At 37.5% G+C, this 22,105-nt stretch overlaps 1 protein-coding gene across 1 annotated transcript in view; it reads right to left on the bottom strand.

The window, feature by feature from the left end:
- Positions 1–20,687, bottom strand: part of LOC308694125 (ribonuclease inhibitor-like) — a 78,615-nt gene extending 57,928 nt beyond the window's left edge. Inside the window, exons 1-2 of the mRNA XM_081371461.1 lie at positions 20,507–20,687; positions 20,080–20,176 (exon numbers count right to left, since the gene is read on the bottom strand). Coding sequence (XP_081227587.1) covers positions 20,080–20,129 — 50 coding nt within the window. The 5' untranslated portion in view covers positions 20,130–20,176; positions 20,507–20,687. The remainder of the gene's footprint in view (positions 1–20,079; positions 20,177–20,506) is intronic.
- Between the last annotated feature and the right edge of the window lie 1,418 nt (positions 20,688–22,105).

Here is a 22,105-nt window from a genome sequence, read left to right as displayed (position 1 = left end):
CATTTGAAAATTACATGGAGAGACGAATTTACATTCACGAAGCAATCTGAATTTGCGTCGTTGTCGTTGAACTATAAATGGATGACTACAAAGTACTGCACAAAACCAGCACCAAAAGTAGCATAAAGGTAAGTAGCTATAGTATTCAAGTCACTTGTATTTAGTCTATATTGATACACCGTTTACCATTTGATGAAACTATCATAGTTTGTTAAATGAAGCCCAGGCCTACGGGCCTATTATGTGAAGTGTAGGCTGACAACAACACGCAAAATGGTGACGATTGACATTTTTGATAATTTTGCAGCAATAGTATAACAGTACAGTATTGGTCAAAAAATGTGCATACACGTTACATTTTTTTTTTTTAAATAAGTCCCTTATGCACATCAAGCCTGCATTTAATGACATATTGCAATATTGAAATTCTGATCAAAAATACAGAAAAAAAAAATTACAATTTAAAAAATGGTTTTCTATTTTAATATACTTTTTAATATAATTTATTTATGTGATGCAAAGCATACAATATATATGCCCCTTTTTTACATTTGAGCCCCTGCCCCTGAGGAACTCTCTGCAAGTTTTATGCTTACTGTTATGAGACCATGTTCTGGGAGTCCCAACTCCACTTGCTTCTTGTGCTTCATTTGTGACAGCCAAGTTTAGATTTTGACCGAAGCAGTTAAGCCACGGCCAATGCAGGGACCTGATTGCAGCAGAAATGTTGGCAGTGTTTTCAGTGGTTATGGCTGAAAGTTTTTTCTCGTCAAGTTGCCAGTCCTGAAGTGCAGCTCTGAGCGCAGCAGCAAGATTGTCCGCCGTATGACTCTCAGGAAAATACGTTGTTTGGAGGCATTTGGATTCAAGTTTCCACTCAGGTGTAATGGTGTGGACAGTCAGGGACATATATGGTGTCATGTTAACTGACGACCACATGTCAGTTGTTAAGGAATAACTGTCTGCCTCTGACAGCAGTACTTGAACCTTGTCTCTAACTTTATTATATAAATGTGGGACGGCTGTTTGTGAGAAATGTTTCCGTCCAGGCAGTTCGTACTGGGCATCTTTTTCTTTACCATGTCCTTAAAGGACTTTTTTTTCCACCATGTGGAAAAGAGACCATTTCCGTCACCAAAGCCGCGTTTCCACCGCAGGAACTTTCCCCAGGAACTAGGAACTTTGGGCTGGTACTCGATGTGTTTACACCGCAGGAACCAGGGTCTAAATGAAGTTCCGGGTAAATATTTCCCCCTCCGATAGTCCCTGCTCACGAGGTAGTACTTTTTCAAAGTTCAGGAACTTTCAGGGGTGGGACTTGTGCGCTGCACAAGCTGATTGGTTGTGTTCACGCCGCATTTTGGTTGGATGACTCCACGCAGCATTTTCTTTATTTTTAACCTCCCTTTTAAAAAGTGGCTTCATGCAGTAAAGTTGTCTGTCTGCAAATATGGAATTTAATAAAAAAAAACTGGGGGACTGGCGACGAGTTTCAGGCTTTATTATTTGGGTATTTGTGGAAGAGGAAACTTTCTGCGCGTTCGTCACAGCCAATCTCACGGCCAATGTCCGCAATAGCTGATAACATACAATTTTATATCTAACGTTAGCATTACGAGCTCTGAACACGCTTTATCAGTGCTCGTCTCTTTTCTGCCACAGCTTTTAATATTAAGTCATTATGTTTACACATTGTCATCTATTGCAAGGCAAACCATGTTACAAATTTACTATAACAGGATTGAAATAGCGCATTGAGGTTGGTAACAAACAACTATTTACAAGACTGTCACTATTTATGATTGATAGACGGGGTTCAGGCTTTTTTTAAGAGTATTTGCGCAAAAGGAAATTTTTGCGCGTTCGTCCCAGTCATCTCACAACGTACCTTGTCTAATTTTATACGCACACGAGCTTTCTGAACACGCTTTAGTATCAGTGCTCGTCTATTTTGTTATGTTAATTAGCCTACCTCGTTAGTAAACCAATAACTGCAGCACAGTTTGAATCTCCTTCATACTTATAAATGTGGCGCTCAAAACTGATTACTGTCCGTCGCAGACTGGGAGGAGCAGTTGCGCGCAGTTTACCTTCCCGGTACTTTAGACCGCGGTGTAAACGCAGAAAGCAACCGGTCTGGGGCAAAAAAGGTTCCTGGGAAAAAAGTTCCTGGGACAAATTGTTCCGGGTAATTTCGGTGGAAAAGCGGCTCAAGTATTTTGTCACTGCATCAGTACAGGTTTTCCAACAGACACTGTCCCTTTTGTACTTTGTTGCTTTCCCGAAGGCCCCCATTATCGTCGGCTGTGTATAACTGGCGGTGGAACTAGTTGTTGTTGGTCCTGCATCGGTGTCAGCGGGAGGCATTGAAACTGTTGCACTGAGTGAACTCAGGGCCAAATGCATCCGCGCAGCAGTGAGTGGGTGGTTGTTTCGGAGATGCGACCTTAGGTTAGAGGTGTTTCCCGCGGTCACCTTTTAATTGCACAATTTACAAATCTCCTCCACACTTTCACGTGATAACCACACATAAGCATTTTTAGGCATTAAATAAATTATATTTAATATTTAATCCTTGTCTCCTATATAAGTGCATTGCATTTTTTTTAATGACGGTATTGAAACTGATACCGTTGCTATTTTTAAGACCCCGCGGTATACCATATTACCGTATTGCCACCCAAGCCTTAGAAATAGGAGCGGAACACAAATGGAGCTTGAGTGATCGAATGGAATTCAAGCATAGTTCAGGCAGACTGATCGTTGACGCTCAGCTGATTGGTTACTCCACCTACTCTAATCAACCATAGTATATGAGCACATTCAACGAATGCTCCGCAGTCTGACATTTACACCACCTCCACCCATTCACCTCCTAGCATCTTCAAAATAGAGCATTGGATTCAGTGTAGAAACTATTTACATAATCACTGTATCTAATTCTGTAATATATGCTAAGAAACATTTGGTTATTAAAAGGCTTGGAGGATTTGTGTCTCAAGGATGTATCTCAAGCTGTCTAGTATGGCAGCTCGAGCACCTTAGAGCCTAAGCCTCTCGCCAAATCCAAAGATTATCAATACATTTCATTCTCAAAGTGGTCCTGACTGAACTTAACACTTTCATAACATGTCTAGTACAAGTATATGGTTTCGTTTCATTAATACAGTGTGTACTTTATTCTTTATTTAGGCTACCCCAAAAGAATGGAAGTGAAATGTGACATGCCCCATAGGTGGGACACATTGTAACATGATCATATGATATGACAGATTAAAATTGTATCTGATCTTATCAAGAAAATCTACAAGACAAACTAAAATATTTATTACCTTTTTCATATAAAATAATGGAATTTAATAATTAAAAAACACCTTTTTTAAAGTTTGACAAACACTACAAAACACAGTATACAGCATAGTTACACACATAATTAATAATTTCTAAACATTGACTCAGTCATTATTCACCTTTTTCTCATGGTTTCTCAAACTATTTTAATGTGAATTATATCTCTAACTAGGGGTTTCACAACTACTGATTTTTGCTAGTCGACTAGTTTTGCATAACAGTCGACGACTAGTCGATAAATTATTTATTCATTAAATTGACGCATTAACGCATTGAGCATTGTTAAGGAAGACACAGAGGAAGGAGTTCTAGTGAATCATTGGAAATGTATTTTTGAAATTCAGAAATAACATCATAAATAAATTCATCAGTTATTCTTTTCATCAACATGTGTTAATACAAAAACAGCAGCATTTATTTAAAACATTCTTGTAATTAAAACACTCTTGTTATGAACCTCGCCACACCACGCGCATCAGCGAACGTTGCAGATAAACATTGCCACATGGCTAGCCTAAGACAATAACATTGTCAACATCACAACTCTGAGTTTTGCTCAGATAATAGTTTTAACTACATTCTTCATTGCATCTTTAAGCAAATATCATTTAAGCATGTCTATGCCAATATTTTACCTAACGTAACCTCGGTTCTCTCTAGAAGAGAGAACGAGTATTGCGTAACCTGCCATGCTCGCGCCCCGAGCTGGTCTCGCTTCAGTCGATGAAAACCAGCGTCATTGCCACGAACGGTTGCTGTTGGCAGTGGGTGTTTCATCCTAAGATGATTATCCATTGCAGACGTATCGCTATTGTATTTTAGCACTGCTTTACATAACTTACAGGTAACAGTGGATGTGTCTACATTTTCTGTTAAGTATTTCCACACATAGGATGACCTTGACCGTTTTGGACGCATAGGTACCTCAACACCTGACGCCATTTTGTTTTCGACTAGTCGATTAGGGCCGACAGCGCCGACTAGTGGTTGTGACAGTCGACTAGTCAACTAGTCGACTACTTGATGAAACCCCTATCTCTAACATCATTAAATATCATAGTTCTAATAAGGGCTCATTGTAATGCAGTGTTACAACACCTGTGCAACTGGGATTTACACTAGGATAGTGTCTTCTGCTGGTTACATCTAAACTGATAAATAACAGATTGGAGATAAATGTATCAGTAAGAAATTTACTTGCTATGGTTAAATAAATGTTCGGCGATATTTTCCAAAGATTTTTGACACTTTTTTTCTCTATATACTGTTGATATGGCAACTAGTAAATACACTAAGGGTGCGTCTCAATCGGCTCCCTAGTTCAGTAGTCAGGGCACGGATCAGGGTGTCCGCCGTTTTAAGGGCTGTCTCAATCGCAGAATCCTTCCAGGGCACTGAAACCTTCGCTCCCTAAAAAGCCCCACAATGTACCGTGAAAAATTAGGTGTATGCTCCCTTAACAGAAGTTCTGAAGCGCGAAACTTAAATCACGTGAGCCAGTTTACTACACATAACACGCTAGATGTTTTTAAAAACACCAACCTTTTGACAATTATATTTCAGCATTAACATACATCGCTAGACAGGTAATGAACAATCTAGCAAACATTTCTAATTTATTTAAGGCTGAAATGTTGCATGTATATGTAAAAAGCAAAGTATTTATCATAACGTACTTTAACCCTCTGAGGTCGGCAAACGCGCGGGCGCGTTTTGCTGGATTTTCTTCACATTGTAGCACTATAAACTTAAATTACTCCGTCATTTATGGTCATACAGAAAAAAGAAATATAAAAAAAGAATCTGTGATATTTCTACTTTTGTATGTGTCCACTTACAATCAAATCAAAACATTGTGCTTTTGTAAAATAAAGAAAATAAACAGGGTGTCCGTTCTGCCTCTCCGTCGCGGTGAACTTTTTTTTCTTGAGCCAACTATAAACTGAAACAAAACTCAGCGAATACTTGTCACACATTTATGAGCCATATACCTTTATAAACATTTAAGTGTGTACTTTTAAATGATTGGATTCAAACTGAAAACAAATATCCTCTGTTTAAGTAATTTGTATAAAACCAACAAGATGTCCAGCTTCTCAAACGCTTCCTAATTATTTTTAATTTGAACACGCCCACACGCGCAAAAGAGATTCACATGCAAATCTCCACATGGAACGCGAACGTGCTCATTAGCCTACCTCAAAAAACAAAACACCACACTTCATCAGTCTCTGCTTTTCGTCGAGTTTGAAAGACGCACCGTGAGCTTACATTGGATTTAGGCTACCTCAGAAGAAGAAGAATGCGATTTGAAGACAAGAAAGATGTAAGGTAAGACATTCTTACATATTAGTTTGTTATTGTTGCATAAATTTCACATTGCAGTTGAACTGTTGCTAGATATATGGTGAATATTATAATATTTAGACCCGTGTTTACTGTTACTGTGTTTGTGGATATCTGCTCAAACGTAGATATGTATATGGTAACCATAATGTTTTATATTTGAGCGCGATCGCGTTTGAATGTATCGTGATTGCGTTTGAAACGATCGCGTTTGAAAAGCAAAACGCACCAAACAAAGGCTTCATGTTTTTACTATTATCTCATTTCATATCATCATAACAAATGGAAACATTTTAAGTAACATGATAATCAATATATTTTTCTCTAGCTTAGTTGTTACTGAAATATTTTGGAAGATTTATAGGCTGCTATGGTTATTGTTATTATTTTATGCAGCACTGCGCATAGCCTATGCCTACAAGGCACAACAAACCTGTTCATTATATTATATATTGTTGGAAACGTTTGTGTGTGTGTGTGTGTGTGTATTCTGTGAATTTTAAAAAGCAATTTTAACCAGAAAAAAATCTAAAATGTATTCCCAAAATCGTGCAGGCCTTTCTCTTGATATCAGTATGTTCACTTTTCTTTTTTTTCAGGGCCCAGATGCCACTCCTGCTGACTTCAACATTCACATGAGTCTCTGCACATGAACCTGGTAAAGTGAAAATCAAACACCTTGGAAATGAAAGGTATGTACAATGTTTTTAGGAATGGCAGAAAGGTCTCTGTCTTTGGATCTTTGTTTTCAGTGAGTGCTTTTTTGTCATTTGTTGTGTATCTTTGGATTATGTTGTGTTGTAAATAAATCAAATAATCTAAAAGCCATTATTTTTTAAATCTCCTCATTCTTTGTGCAAGGTTGCTCAGAATGATAGGGCCTGATAGCTCCTAATAGGGCCGTTAGGGGAGGGTCTTTGTCTTTCTCAGGTGTGAAAAGCTTACATATTAATGAGCTCCCGCATAAAGCTTTGTCACACAAAACATGTTGTAAATAGAAAAACAGGTTGTTCATTACCACGGCAACCGCTTGCATGTCATGCTGAATGCGATTTTCGTGTTTAAAAAGTAACTATATAAGAGACAAAGATGCAGATAACTATACATTAAGGTTATTTCTATTCGTTACGATATTGATATATGATCTGTTGTTGTCAAGTAAGCTTAATGCGTTCCCCGTTGTGATCGTGCACTCCGCTAAACTGTAGCCTACGGGTGCTGCACTGCTCTAGTTGACTGCTGCGCCTTTCTCCCCGAAAATATCACGTTAACAACAACCCTTTAGAAAACGTAATTCCTTTGTGGATCGTCTTGATCTGCTTTCTCCATGTTTCTTTGACAAATCTCAGTGTCTCAGTCTTGCGCACGCTGCATGTGAGTTAACCACGCCCACTTATTTACATGTCGCGATATACACGGAATAAAAAAAAAATCTGTTACGGTTGACATTTTCTACAACGATACCGTCATACCGCCCAGCCCTAACCCACACCTGTATTTTCACTGCATTTGTAATTTTTAAATGTATCAGTAGAGAAACCAAAAGAATATACAGTAAATCATATTAGTAGGCTTAATTTGTTCAAATAAATATTTCCTTCAGTTATTTTATGCTTAATTAAGCCTGCTAAAATGTTGTATGAGCTTCTGTTACTTTCACTCTTTCACTCTCATTCTATTGCTCTATCATATTTTATCTTTCATTTAAGGTGAGAAACTACAGGTGAATAGGGTAACATTTTAAAATAATAGATATCACCATGAAACTTTCTCAGTTGATTACTTACACAAGTATATAAAAAATGTATTACAAGTTTTTGAAATCTGTATGTTTAATTATTCAACTTAGGCATCATCTCATTAAATATGCGCGACTTTACATATATTTTTAGTAGATAGATCTGAACATATGATAAAGCCAGGTGCAAAATTCTTTTTTCATTTTGTTTACACACAAGATGAAAAAAACATTTCAGAGGGATTTCAGGATATATGCTTTCATTACCTAGGAAATCAAAATATACTGTCCATAGCCTTAAAAAATAGATTTGTATAGAAATTTATATTTTCAACGTTTTCTTTATAGCAGCTTGAAAGAACACATATTGAAGGAGTAAACTAGCCCAAAATCTCAAAACTGACCACTGCATGAAAAAATCAACGTTTTTGCCTGCCATGTCTCACCTAATAGCCCAGCACATATTTAGAGCAGCTCCAGCAGGGCTCAGGATTGGGTCAGTGGTTCAAATGTTTAGACACCAGTGAAATATAAACTCTTTATTCCAATTTTGAAACTACAATAAAAACTACAGTAATCAATCAAATGTGGAAAAAAAACCCTGCATATTCATTACTGAATAAATTAAATATAGATGGATCTTTTTGTAAAGTTACAAAAGGTAGCCTATTTAGTCAAGACCAGTGAGTCATTTATTTGTCCTTTGTTTGATTAAAGGGCACCTATTCATGGAAAATTCACTTTTACATGGTGTTTGAACATAAATGTGTGTTGGCAGTGTGTGAGCAAAGCCACCCTAGAATGATAAAAATCCACCCAGTGTTTTTTTTACAATCTCAATAAATCATAAGCACTGTCTCAGAATGAGCTGTTCTCAGATTTGGCGCAATGTGACGTAGAATTGAGCCGGCCCCTCCCACGACTGTTGAGTGACACTTCCGTTTGAGCCTAGACCTGCCCTGAGTGAGCTGGACACAGAGTCCTCCATTGTTTGATGCTTGAGCAGCTGTAGACAAGAATGTCTCCTAAGCGATTGAGGTGTGTTGTTGATGGATGTAAGAATGAACATAGCAGTCTTCATTTACTCTCGTTGTTACTCGAGGATGGATCTGTACAACTGTTTGTGATCAAGCTTACACTCTCCGGAGCAACAGGCCTAACGTTACTGACCACGGCAGAAATGAAAGTGCGAGCGCGCTCTTTGACAGCTCTTCGAGTCATTTTACGGATATAAGGTTTACCAGTTTATTTAGCACCCACTGAAAAGGTGTTGTTTACTGTTAGTTGTAACGAGTGTTTTGTGTACTTCGCTGTGTATGTTGTTGATAATGAAAGGGAGAGAGAGAGAGAGAGAGAGAGAGAGAGTTTATGGATAAGACTTTAATGCGCACTTCTTATACTATGTTTATTCAGCTCTTACAGAGATTCTCTGGAGTAAAACTAACGCTCATCTTTTGTGTGATGTACAATAAACTTCACTGAACTCGTCAGTATATTTTGGTCATCATTCGGACAGGGTTTGCTACAGCAGGCTTCCCAGGTGAAAAAGACGTAGTATTAAATGTATTAAAAATATATTTGAAATACAAATAGTATGTTTATAATACATTTGTATTACCAACATGCTTATTTGAAGTGCATTAAAAATATATTGAATTGCATTTTAATATATTTCTAAAAAGTATACTAGAAGTACATTGGTAATAAATATATGCTTAATACTTTTAAGAAATATGCTAAATACCAGCATAATTTTAATATATTTTTAACAAATGCACTAGAAGTGCATTGGTAATAAATATATGCTTAATTATACTTTTAAGAAATATGCTAAACACAAGTATACTTTTAATATATTTCTAACAAATGCACTAGAAGTACATTGGTAATAAATATGCGCTTAATTATACTTAAGAAATATGCTAAACACAATATTTGTGTGAAGTTTTAGTGTATTTAAAGAAAACATACTTATGTTGCTCTTACTTAAAGTACATTTTATGTGTAACTTGTGTAAGAACACAGCAAAATGATTAAGCTTTTAGTGTGTTTAAAGTACTTTAAACACTTAGGCCTAGTGCAATATATTTATAATATTTATGTATTTATCATTTTAATATTTTAGATTTTTTTTTTTTGTATAAAGTACCAACTTCTAATGTATTATAAACATTTGTCAAGTTTATTAAGCATTGCAATATAAGCACTTAAATTTAATGTTGTTCACTTTTACTTGTTTGTAGGCTATACTTGTAAAGGGCTAGGCTGTTGTCCATTAGCCTACATGATATGTTTTTACTACTGAAATTCCCACAAGGATATGAACATCATATTATTTTAATTGCATATAGATACATTTTCCAAAGATGTTTAAATGTTGTCCAAAAATATGTTGTAGGCTACTTGTTTAAATTTGAAAAATACGAATAACACACGTGACTAATCCTGATTGGTTCCAGAGCCTAGTGCTGGGCGGTTTGACCAAAAATCAACATCACGTTTTTTTTCTAAATTATACCGGTTTCACGGTTTTTACCGTTTTTTTTTTTTTTTTTTTTCAAGCATGATGGGTGTTAACCACATTTTCTACTGAGTGAGAGAGGAAATACCGCAGTAGATTTACTTATAATGCCCTATTTTATTGTCATGAGTGAATATTATAGAAAAAATCCACACTAATATTAATAATACAGCAGGTTTGCAAGGCTGTTTACAAAGAGGTGCCAGCAGGACGCGCTTTAGGAGCGGCAGAAACAGTGGTTTCCCCGGTAACGGCTGTACACAAAGCAGCAACGCTCATAAACACTGCTTTATCAGGAAAGATAAAGATTCAATCGTAATAACAAAGAAACTTTTCTAAAGACCGTCAGTTCACTTCAGATACGTTAATACAGTATAAAAACACGCGCGCCGCGAGAAAAAAGACACTCTCACCCCCACACGTCTCGTGCCCATTCTAGTCAATGCTTGTGTTTCAGATCGAAGCTTCCCAGAAGCGGCTCTCCGCGCCGCTTCGCTAAATATAGGCGCCTAGTCTATTTTGACGCACCGCGTGGAGGACGGAATAAAACCTTGTCGCAGCTGTAATGCGCCGCAGACGTGTGTTGTAAACTGTGTCGCGCTGCGCCGCGTTCCGATTAAAGCGACATACACCGGTATTGCGGTATATTAAAAATTCATATCGTGACAAAAATAAACACCGGTATTCGGTATGAACCGGTAAACCGCCCAGCACTACCAGAGCCGTTGAACGGCTGTGATTGGTTCTTGCTGTGCGCATGTTCCTTGAATGTGATTAGAGAAGTCTACATTTAAACTGGAGCCAGTGTTACCAGATTGGGCGGGTTCCCGCCCAATTGGGCGGTTTTGAATTTGATTGTGCGGGTAAAAAAGGGTTTGGGCGGGTGGACAAAATTTGGGCTGGTTTGGGGTCAGTTCGGCGGTTTTCAAACATCTACATTTTAAAGTCTAATTGGTTAAAAAACTAAACTAAAGTGTGCATGTAGTCCATAAAATCAGTCATAATGACATTACTGTACACACACGCCCATGCAGAGTCAGCTGGCGTTGGTGTTGACATCACCAACGAGCACGCACTTTTAGCCAATCAGCGATCAGCAGGCAGATGCGATTGAGCGCGATAAGTTGTAGCTGTTTACTCAAGTGAACGCTAATGCCAAAGTGGTATAGTCTACTAAACAGTAAGTTGTATGTACACAGTAAAGAGTGAGATAGTGAGCAACTCTAAAAACGTACTCCTGGTGGGAGATATCGATGGTGACTATAACTCTGAGAGGAGAGCACAGTTGAATGACTTGAAATTAAATCAAATATGGGACGTGAAATATGTCCATGGTCATGTGCACACTAGCCTAACCGTACCAGATATCGGCAACTTTTACACCGTCCAGACTGCACTATACTCGACCCTGACAGCTGCTGAAAAAGGTTTGAATCAACGACGAATCCGTTTTGACTGCTAAATTCTGCGTTATGTTCTGCATACTTCCGAGGGTTAAAGTCATCGGTTTATTTCTTGATTGCCGTTTTGTCAGTGTACATCTGGACATTTTAGTCATATTGGCTAATTCTCCTTAATTATTGCCCTGTTTTGATCTGTTTTCCTGGATTTTTTTTTATTTATTTATTTTTTATTTTATCATTATTTTGTTTTAAGGAGATACAAATTGTGCTTATCAACCTTGAATGACATGGTAATGAAATTATATCATATTATTTTGGCAGTAAAAAATTTTGGCCGTTTTTTTCTTGTAGTGGGCGGGTTTTGGTGAGCTTTTGGGCTGGAAATCACCGTCCCAATCTGGCAACACTGACTGGAGCGATCGTGTTTCTTTAGAGGACTTGGAGGAAACCACGCGATTCATATGGATTAGGTGATGTTTTTTTGCGATTAACTTTCTTAAATGTTTTGCAACTGCTTAAGGTTGAGTGATCATGACAGCATTTAGATTTTTTTTATCTAACGTTAATAGAAAACGTAACTGTAACTTAAATACTGTAAATTTATTATAACAATAGAAAGATGATAGATGATACTCTATTATTAGAGTTAAAGATGTTTAATTTGTATCATCTTTTCTCTTAATCTGGTGTCCTGCTTCAGACCTAATTTAAATTTATGCAGGAAACAAATCCGATCAGTTATCCAGATACAGAGGCTAATGTGAACAAATGTAAACGCGCCATGCCTGACTGATATATAAATATGTATGTAAATCTCTCTCTTTTTTTAAATATTAATATTTGTTGTTTTTCAGACCAGCTGCTATAGAAGAAAAACTGAAATCTGAGTGCAGTAACAAGCAAAGAGTAGAGTAGTAAGTAGGGATGTCCCGATACCACTTTTTCACTTCCGATACCGATACCGATGCCGCAGCTTTGGCTATTTGCCGATACCGATATCAATCCGATATTTTTATTTTATTCTTGAACTAATACTAATAATAATAAAATATAAAATGGAAGCACTTTGCTCAATTAGCCACATAAAAACATCTCACTCAAATGGAGAACAAATACTTCTCCAGTATATAGTCCACAACAACAGTTGATAATGAAAGACTGCCAGCCTTTATTCAAAAGACCTTGAGATATGTTTGGTAACCTGAATGAATTTAAAATTAATTTGCTATATTTCAGATCAATATATTTGTTTCCTTAAAATTTTAATTAACTTTAACTTTATTCTCATCTGAATTATAAATCATTTATTTCTGTATAAAATAATACTACTTTTAAAAACACATTTGATTTTCTTTTTTATTCAATGTAGAATGTGTAACTTAAAAATAAACAGATTAGTGCTCTGTTTTAGGACAAGAAATGAAAACCAATGCAATGATGAATGTCCAAAAGATGAGATAATTTTTGCTTTTAAACAGCATGTGTGTGTGTGTGTGTGTGTGTGTGTGTGTGATTTTGGTTGGGTGACAGTTACAGTTTGACAAGAGTTTACAGTTTGACAAAAGCACAATGTTGTGTTTTACACAAATATAAGTAGGCTAAACACTTTTTGCAGTTTTAATGATGTCCTGTATGAAAATGACGGAGTATGTTTTTATGTTTCCACTGTTCGATCGCGCCCGTGCCTCTCTCTCTCTGACACACACACACAAACACTCCAGCATTGCAATCTTGACATCGCAGCCGGTTCATTTTGCTGCGTCCACACCAAACGCGAATAGAGCGTCAAATTTGCGTCTATCGCGTCTAGTTCGATGCTTGAACAGTTTGAATCCATTCGCGCGTCCAAAGCGAATAGGACGCGCCGCGCGCGTATAATGATAAAGTTAGCATTTGAAGCGATATAGACGCGTGTTCAGAGCTAAGGCGGGCTACAGATTAGGTGTCCCTAAAGAACCCGCATATGCGCGTATCTAACAGTAACGTTAGTTCCGTATTACATTAATTAATGTGCACGCGAGATTTATTTATTTTTATACCTTGTATTCTCTGTGTAAATCCATGCACCGAACATACGTTCAGTACGAATACGTACCGTTCCACCCCTAGCTGCTAATGGGTATCGGATCATAGGTATCGGATAATTTTTTTTCTCCCCTCCGATATCCGATCTAGCGTTTTGGGCCAGTATCGGCACGATACCGATGCCGTGGATCGGATCGGGACATCCCTAGTAGTAAGTATGGTTTAATCTCATGTCACCTCTGTTATAGAGATTTTTGAATCAGGCTTATTGAAAGGCGATTCGGTCAGTCTTGGTAGGAAAATGTTAGCAAAATGTCTATTTCAGGTGTCTAATTTGTGCTCATTCATGAAAAAAACTGTTTATTTAATTGATTTTTGGGAAAGCTGCAAGTCATTTGTCCTGCCTTACAATATTTTACACAACTTCTAATTTCCTTAAATCTTTTTAACAGAGGTGAAGTGTATGTGTTTCTGTACATCACTTTTTTTTGCTCTCAAAGTCAAAGAGGGCTGACTAAAACATTAATGCTAAAAATAAAGATTAGCATTTGTTGTACATTATAATTATTAATCTTGTTGGCTGGGTTTACTTTTTCAGTTAAACAGTTCAATTGCCCTTTTTTGCTGTGATACAGTGACATACCATGTCATGTAGACTTCACAGTTGTTCAAGAGATATTTTATTAACTCCTTTTCTGAATTACATTAACATTTTATATTGAATGTCTACTGTTAAAATATGAACTAAGCATTACATGCCATGTTAAAGAATTCCATTTTTACCAGGCGAAAAAGACTTGCAATTAAATGTATTAAATATGTACTTAAGTATGTACAAATACAATGTGTAAGTACAAAACAAATGTACTTTAATGTTTTTATAATACATTTAACAGTACGTCTTTTTCACCTTGTATGTACAACATAGGGAAATGTCAAAACATCATACTGTGTTGTAATAAAAAACGTCTAGGTTACGACCTCTGTTCCCTGAGAACAGGGAATGAGACACTGCATCGATGACGCTATGGGGAACACCCTCCATGTGAACCGGTGTTTGAAAAGCTGTACAATCACGGCAATAGAATTTGACTGGCGACAGCCTATGACAAGACTAGTGCGACTCAGAAGAATTAAAGAGGCGCCTAGAGAACATCGTTCCTCAATAGCATCATCGAAGCAGTGCAAGTTCCCTTTTGAAAGGGAACAGTTACTTTTTTAACAGAGGTTAATTTTGCTTTAATATAAAAATAAACTCCTCTTTTTCCCCTTTCACAGACACTGTGATCAAACAATTTCTAACACGTCTGAGGTGCGAGCACTGATTCGAAGGAAATGCAACAATGAGGCAAACTCAAAGACCAATCACTCCAATTCACTTGAAGGATGAAGATGGTTTGAGTTATAACAGTACTGTAACTGTTTGCAGCTATTAATGACAGCACTTTATTGACTGTAGTTAGGGTTATTGACTCAAGTTAGTTTTTTTGTTGTTGTTTATAATACCTCTGCAGATCACTGTATTTTATGTTATGTATTTTTTTTTTTTTTTTTTACAGTTTACATATGCTGCTGTACTGATGTACACTGGGTGTAGTACGTTGAAGTTTACTAGCTTTCAAAGTGTGTGTGTGTTTTATACAAATATTTTTTACTGTGTTTTATGGAATGATAATTTTTCACTGTATTTGTAATACATTAAAATATATTATTTTCATACTGAATGGTTTAATAAAAATGTATTTTTATTATACTAATAGTGGCTCTTATAGTGTTCTTCTAATCCATTATTAATAAGCTGATATTATATTTAAAATATACTGGGAACACATTAATGTGAAGCTAAAAATATACTTAAGCTGTAGTTCTAAAGCATATTTAAAGTGTATTAAAAATACCATTTAAAGAAGTGCTATTAAATTACACTAAATGTACTTAAAATAGGTCCATTTTAACACAATTAAGTATATTAAAATATATTACTATTACCTTAAAATTGAACTTAAATATATATTAAAGTATACTAAGTATATTTGAAGTTGTCTCAAAATAACACATTTAATACATACTTAATACTGTTCCCCTTAAAAATACATTAAATATATCAAAATAAGCACAATTTAAATATATTTCCTTTTCACCTGGGTTGTATTAGTGGATAAAAGCAGATGACAAATAAGTTATAACCACAATTAAACTAAACTATACCTGTTCTATGTCCATACAGCATAAATTCTCTGGCTCTGTGGGCATTATTGTCTGACTCCGAGTCGAAATGAACACCGCAACTGAGAGTTTCTGTTCTGATATTATCAGATGAGATTGTCCTGACTCTGAGCGCGAGCTTGTGAGGCTCCGCCCCCTGGGCCGGCAGCAGCAGTTAATTTACATTTAAAGGGCACACACTAAAACAGCGCATTTTTCTGAGCCCCAAAAAATTACAATTTAAACATGCTGTAAAAAATGATCCGTTGGGTATTTTGAGCTAAAACTTCACACATACTCTGGGGACATCAGAGACTTATTTTACATCTTGTGAAAAGAGTCATAATAGGTGCCCTTTAACATTAAAACACAGCAGCAGTTTATTAGACTCCTGCTCCTTTAAAGGGGGGGTACCATGGTGTTTCATGTTTTCAGAGTTGTTTACAGTATTAAAGAGATGGATTCTCATGTTAAACATGGGCAAAGTTTTAAAAAAATATTTTGGACGAATAACGGAGAATTTCTGTGCTGAAAATCTTACTTCCGGGTTGGTACAAGTTTCGGCTGGTTTTTTTTCGACCGTGAATTTAATGACGTAGACCAGAGTGGAACTCCTTATATGAGCATTTCTCTTGGAAAAGCTCGCCCGCGCGCACGTCGACCAGAGGAGAACGAGACCGCGCACATCAACGCGCTTCAACAGGAAATCATCGGCAGCGCTGCATAGGATTTGTTCAAGAATGTCTCCAAAAAAGTGTGTTTTTGGATGTGAGGGAAAGCTTACCGTGTTCAGCTTTCCAAAGAACCCAGTGTTACAGGAACAGTGGATGCAGTTTGTTTTTCCGGGCAGCAACGGAGTGTAGGAAGTGCGGTTGTGTGTTCTGGCCATTTCAGTGACGAATGTTTTATTAACATTTACATTTTATTCATTTAGCTGACGCTTTTATCCAAAGCGACTTACAATTGCTATATATGTCAGAGGTCGCACGCCTCTGGAGCAACTAGGGGTTAAGTGTCTTGCTCAGGGACACATTGGTGTCTTACAGTGGATTTGAACCTGGGTCTCTCACACCAAAGGCATGTGTCTTATCCACTGCGCCACCACCAACCCTTAACAAGGCTCAGGTCGACGCTGGATTTGCAAATCGTTTGCTATTAAAACGTGGAGCGGTCCCAGTGATAAAAGACCCCATTCATGTAAGTACAACTGGATCAGATTTCTGTCTTTTGCTGGAAAGCTAGCAGCTACGCTTGACTCTATAGCTCCGCCTCCAGGACCTCGGCTTTTTCCGGAGAGAATCGGAAAGCTGTATTTTTCTTTTATAAATTTAATAAAACTAAACACTTTTTTGAGATATTAAGGATGCACTACTACTCTATAGGTACTCAAGATTAACATGAGATTAGGTGAAACTGTGCATGTTATGTACCCTTTAAGAACGAACGCACGGACCCCATTTAAATATACTGTCTATGTTCACTTGAATTCGTCAGTACAAGCAAGAGACGTGAAAGAATTCAATTCAGTATTCGCGCGCTGAGACAATGTTTTTCGGGGCGCGCCCTTTGGATGTTTGCGTTCATGGAACTTCTTGACTTGCACACATCCTGTAATAATGTAGGGAATCACTCGTTATACATAAATCAGGTAACAGTTCATGTTTTACTTGCATGTACAATTTAGTTTTAATTCAAATAACACGTGCTTAGTGAACGATCAGCAATCAAGAGCATTCAACAGAAGTTCTCCCTCTCTCTCTCTCTCTCTCTCTCTCTCGTCAGTTAACGTAAATAATAAGCTACATCATGCCTCGTTTTACTTTCTTTGCTATTGACATCCGACTGAACTACAAACTTTCCACTAGGGTTGCAAAATTTTGGGAATTTTCAAAGATGGAAACTTTCCATGGGAATTAATGGGAATTTAAGGGAATTAACAGGAATTTATGGGAATAAACGGGAATAAACTGGGAATTTTCAAAGTTGAGGGTTGGCTCTTCATAGGGAACTTAAATATAGTTGAGGAAAGTATATTTTAGCATAATCTTGACTAAAACAAACAGATGCCATTCAAATACACTTGAATATCCATGCCATTCCTCAATCACACGCACATAGCACACTGCTTACTGCATGGCTATTGAGACCACACCCCCTACTGGCACTGTGCACGCCTCCATCACATGTACAGAAGCCCAAAGCACAAGACTATTGAAGGCACACATTTGAGCCTGTGGACTAAACAAAGTGAAGTAAGTTTTGATGATATTATGGGGAAATATATTTATTAAATGTTTAAATTGCAAATATCACATACAAATGTATTCATCTAGTAGATAGCAAGCTGATAAGTTAGATGCTAAATAAGCTAGCATAACTTTATTTACCACATAAGTAGGGCTGGGCGGTATGACGGTATATATTGTTACCGCGGAAGAAAATGTCAACCGTAACAGATTTTTTTATTCCGTGTATACCGCGACATGTAAATAAGTAGGCGTGGTTAACTCGCGTGCAGCGTGCGTGAGACTGAGACACTGATATTTGTCAAAGAAACATGAAGAATGACCAAGAGGATCCACAAAAGGAATTACGTTTTCAAAATTAACGTGATATTTTCGGGGGGGGAAGGCGCAGAAGTCAGCTAGAGCAGTGCAGCACACTGAAAGTTTAGACATGCTCGCAACGGGGCTTACTTGACAACAAGTTCATATATCAATATTCTAACGAATAGAAATAACCTTAAATAATGTATCTATCCGTCTCTTATGTGTACAGTTACTTTCAGAGAGGTAAGCGGTTGCCGTGGTAATGAATATTTCCAAAATTCCCCAGCTTAACTTCCCATGGAAATTTACTGGAAACTTTCCGCCCCTTTGCAACCCTACTTTCCACTAAGATATGCGCTCGACCAGCTGCGCGCTCAATCTACTGCGTGTTTTTCTCTTATCAGCTCGCGCACCACAGCTATGTGTTACTATATTTTGTTTAATATTCCACTAATAAGATACATTTACTTAATAGACAGTAGGCTTGGCACGATAGTCGGTGTTACCGGTGTTACACGGTGTTCAGTCGCAACACCGGTTTCATCACTTGCCCACCGCAGCACCGCAAAAAAATTTTTGAAAGCAATTATGCAGTATCCGTATTTTCTGTCACAGTTGACTAGCGTTGTATGATCACGCTCAACCATTCAAGCGCGACAAAACAAGAGACCGCGCTGTAAGTCCTGCCTACACACACACACACACACACACACACACACACACACACACACACACACACACACACACACACACACACGGAAAATACGCGCGTCAGTATCGAGTTCTCTTTTCGGCCTTGAACAAAACATAACACACACAAATTATGCCAAAATGTCCGTTTTGTCGAGTGTCCTCATAAGAGCACATGATTTAAATAATATCATAAATGAATGTAGAGATTTGTGAGAAAATGGGACGCCAGGAGGATTAGTATACCGGTAGCCTAATAATCATGAATGCACTCTCTTGTGTACATGAATGAATCTTTTAACACCTTCGGCGAACGGCTTCACGCAAAAGAAAAACTCTTCATAAAGCGCAGTGAAATTCATGTGGCGTTTCCTGATGGAACGAGGTTGTTCGTTAACTTCATACGTGCAATTCACACGAGCTCTAAACGAATGCGAGACTGCTGCGATTAGTCAAACTTTATTAATGAAGCAAAATCAAGGGAATAGTTTCTTTAATGTATTTTTTATTTTGTTTTTTACCGGTTGGCTGGTCACACGGCTTTCATAGTTTTCAGTTAGGCTAGTGCGGAGACCATGCCCGGGTTTCCCGATAACGATGTATCTTAGCTCTTAAGAGCATTCTCTCTTAACATGAATGCGCGAGAGCGCGTTCGTGCTACTTAAAGCAGCACTCAGTCTCGCTTTTTGCTCGCAGGTTTCTCTCTAGAGCTCCCCCCACAGCTTCGGAATAGATATTTGACAACACTGTTGTAAAAACTCGTTGGTGATTCTCAGACACCAGAGGCTAGTAGATCAACGACATCAAAGCAGATGGGACATTCTTTAAAACGTCTTCTTCCTTCGGGTTCGGACAGCGTGAGGGAGCGCAATAATGACAGCATTTTAGCAGATTTCTTTTGGCCGTAAAGCAATTGTTTACATCGCGAGACCTGATATCACGCCAGACTTCCTGACGCGGCGGCCGGCGACGCGCCGGCTCAAAGTTGCAAGTGCGTATTTTCCGCTCACGGGCACCAGGGGGGTGCGAAACGACCACCATTCAACCCGAAATAAGTAATATAACCATTCCAATGACTCCGAAGCTGTTCAGTTAAGGTAAAAAAAAGTTACTTAGTTCACCTTTAAGAGTCGCTGTCCATTCGCAACGTGCTGAAATATAACCTTATGCGTTTTTGGGCAGTGGAATGAAAACTGATCATGTTCTCTGAAGTAATACAATACAATATTTAACAGTGTTTGTTGAGAGTACCTGCATCCTGGAGGAAAATCTCCATCTCTGGATCCTTGTGAATCAGCCATGATGAAGATACAGGAGAATCTGATGAGTTTGATCTCCTCCACTGACTCTGAATGAAGAAACATTCACACACTAAATTAAATGATTAAACAACCTTCATAATTTAGCTGAACATATCTGGAGTGTGTGAGAAAAAGGATCACGTGACTGCGTTAACTCAAGCTCATTGGGCCTTTTCACAAACAAGCCGACCTTTGGATTTAGAATTTATGAAAAATAACTGACACCGAGAAACGCGGATTGAACATGTTCAGGTGAAAACACAAAATACATTTTAAAGTGAAAGAAACCCTTTATTAAAGATTTCATATCAAACAATCATTTAAAATGTCCTCCAGAGATTCATATTAATATAAGAAAGTCACACATGAACACTCACCTTGATCAAACTTTACAAGATACAGGATCTCAAATCCTCCAGCTTTATAATCATAAAGATACACGGAAATTCTTTCTTAAACGTTGATAAACACTTTGATGCTCTATTTTTCCCCGTATTGTATTCGTATTGTTCCTGCTCAAATGGCGGAACAGGTGTTCTTCTTCTTCTTCTTTTTGATTTTTAACGGCGGCTTGCAACCAACTTAAATAGGTGCATTACCGCCACCTTCTGCTCCGGAGTGTGGAACAGAGTTTTACAATCTATTCACCAAACCCGTTTCTTTAATAAAATCGAAGAAAACTTTACTATTTATTTCACTTGCCCATTTTATTAAAACCTTAAAATTTATTTCCTGCTTTACCTTCTTTCTTAATTCTTCTATCATTATTCCTCTTTCTTGCTCATATCTTCTACAATCAAGAAATACATGAGTTACTGTTTCTTCAACCTTACAGATTTCACATAACCCGTTTGCGGAACAGGTGTTATGGATCATGTTAATTGTTAACTGGGGATGCGCGGCATGCGCGTGCACGCAGATAGTTTTACCTGGATATCCAGCAGATGTTCGACGGCGACCGATTCGTCACAGCGAATTTTTCACTGAGCAGATTTAAAAGCTTTTCACGTTATTGGTAAATGTTCGTATCATATTAGGACACTGTTGTTTCAGACGCCTTTAAGGGAAGTTTTAATGTGTTTTTGCGACACAGACCACGCCTACATTATTTTATTACATTCGTTTCAATGAAATTCGTATCTGATGACAATTTTAAGTACCTTAAATAAAGTATAGTATTTACATTGTGACTTTGCAGTGCGTGTGTATTTGCAGATTATTTTTATGATGCCTTTGTGGTTTAATTTAAATTGAGCAGCAATAGCCATCTGCTGTGGTTAAAGGGACATGTCAAGTATTTTAATTATTTATTTAAATCTTGCTGAGGAATGAGTTAAAGCATAAAGCATACAGGACCATAAATGTTCCTTAAGAATGGTGAAAAATGATAAACCATATGCAAATATAATTTTAGAATTAGTGACATACTGTAGGATCTAGTGAATTACCCACAGCAGGGGAATGTTCAACAAACGTATTCAGTTGAAGTAACAATAACAAAAGAAAAAGAAAAAAATTTGCCACACAGTCCCATTTTCCACATTCTGAACATTCAATCTGAGGAAGGAAGAACGGACAATGGAATAAGTTAGCAACATGTTAAAGACTTGTGTGTTTTGCACTGTATATAAATTGTTCTTACCCATTACGCTGCTCTCCATCTAAAGTAATCATGTTATTTTAGTAAATGTCACAGTTGTAGGCCTTTTTATGGTGAGACCAATTTAACACACCATCACCCTTCACTGTGAAATGTTCACATCTTCTCTTTATATAATCACTCTCCTCTCTTGAGCAGCGATCGGGATATTGGTTATCCTGCAAAAAGTTTTTGATTTGTCTAACTTTAATTGCATCATTTGCTGTGTCAGTATATGGCCTAACAACAATGACACCAGTAACAATAATGACTCTTCATAGACCTTTTGCTGTTCCTGTAAGCAGACAACAATGATGAAAGCCCATGATGTGATGAA

The sequence above is a fragment of the Scardinius erythrophthalmus genome (genome assembly GCF_964197995.2).
Source record: "Scardinius erythrophthalmus genome assembly, chromosome: 7".
NCBI lineage: Eukaryota > Metazoa > Chordata > Actinopteri > Cypriniformes > Leuciscidae > Scardinius > Scardinius erythrophthalmus.
The sequence above is the reverse complement of the archived record's forward strand: the minus strand, read 5'-3'. Positions and strand labels throughout refer to the sequence as shown.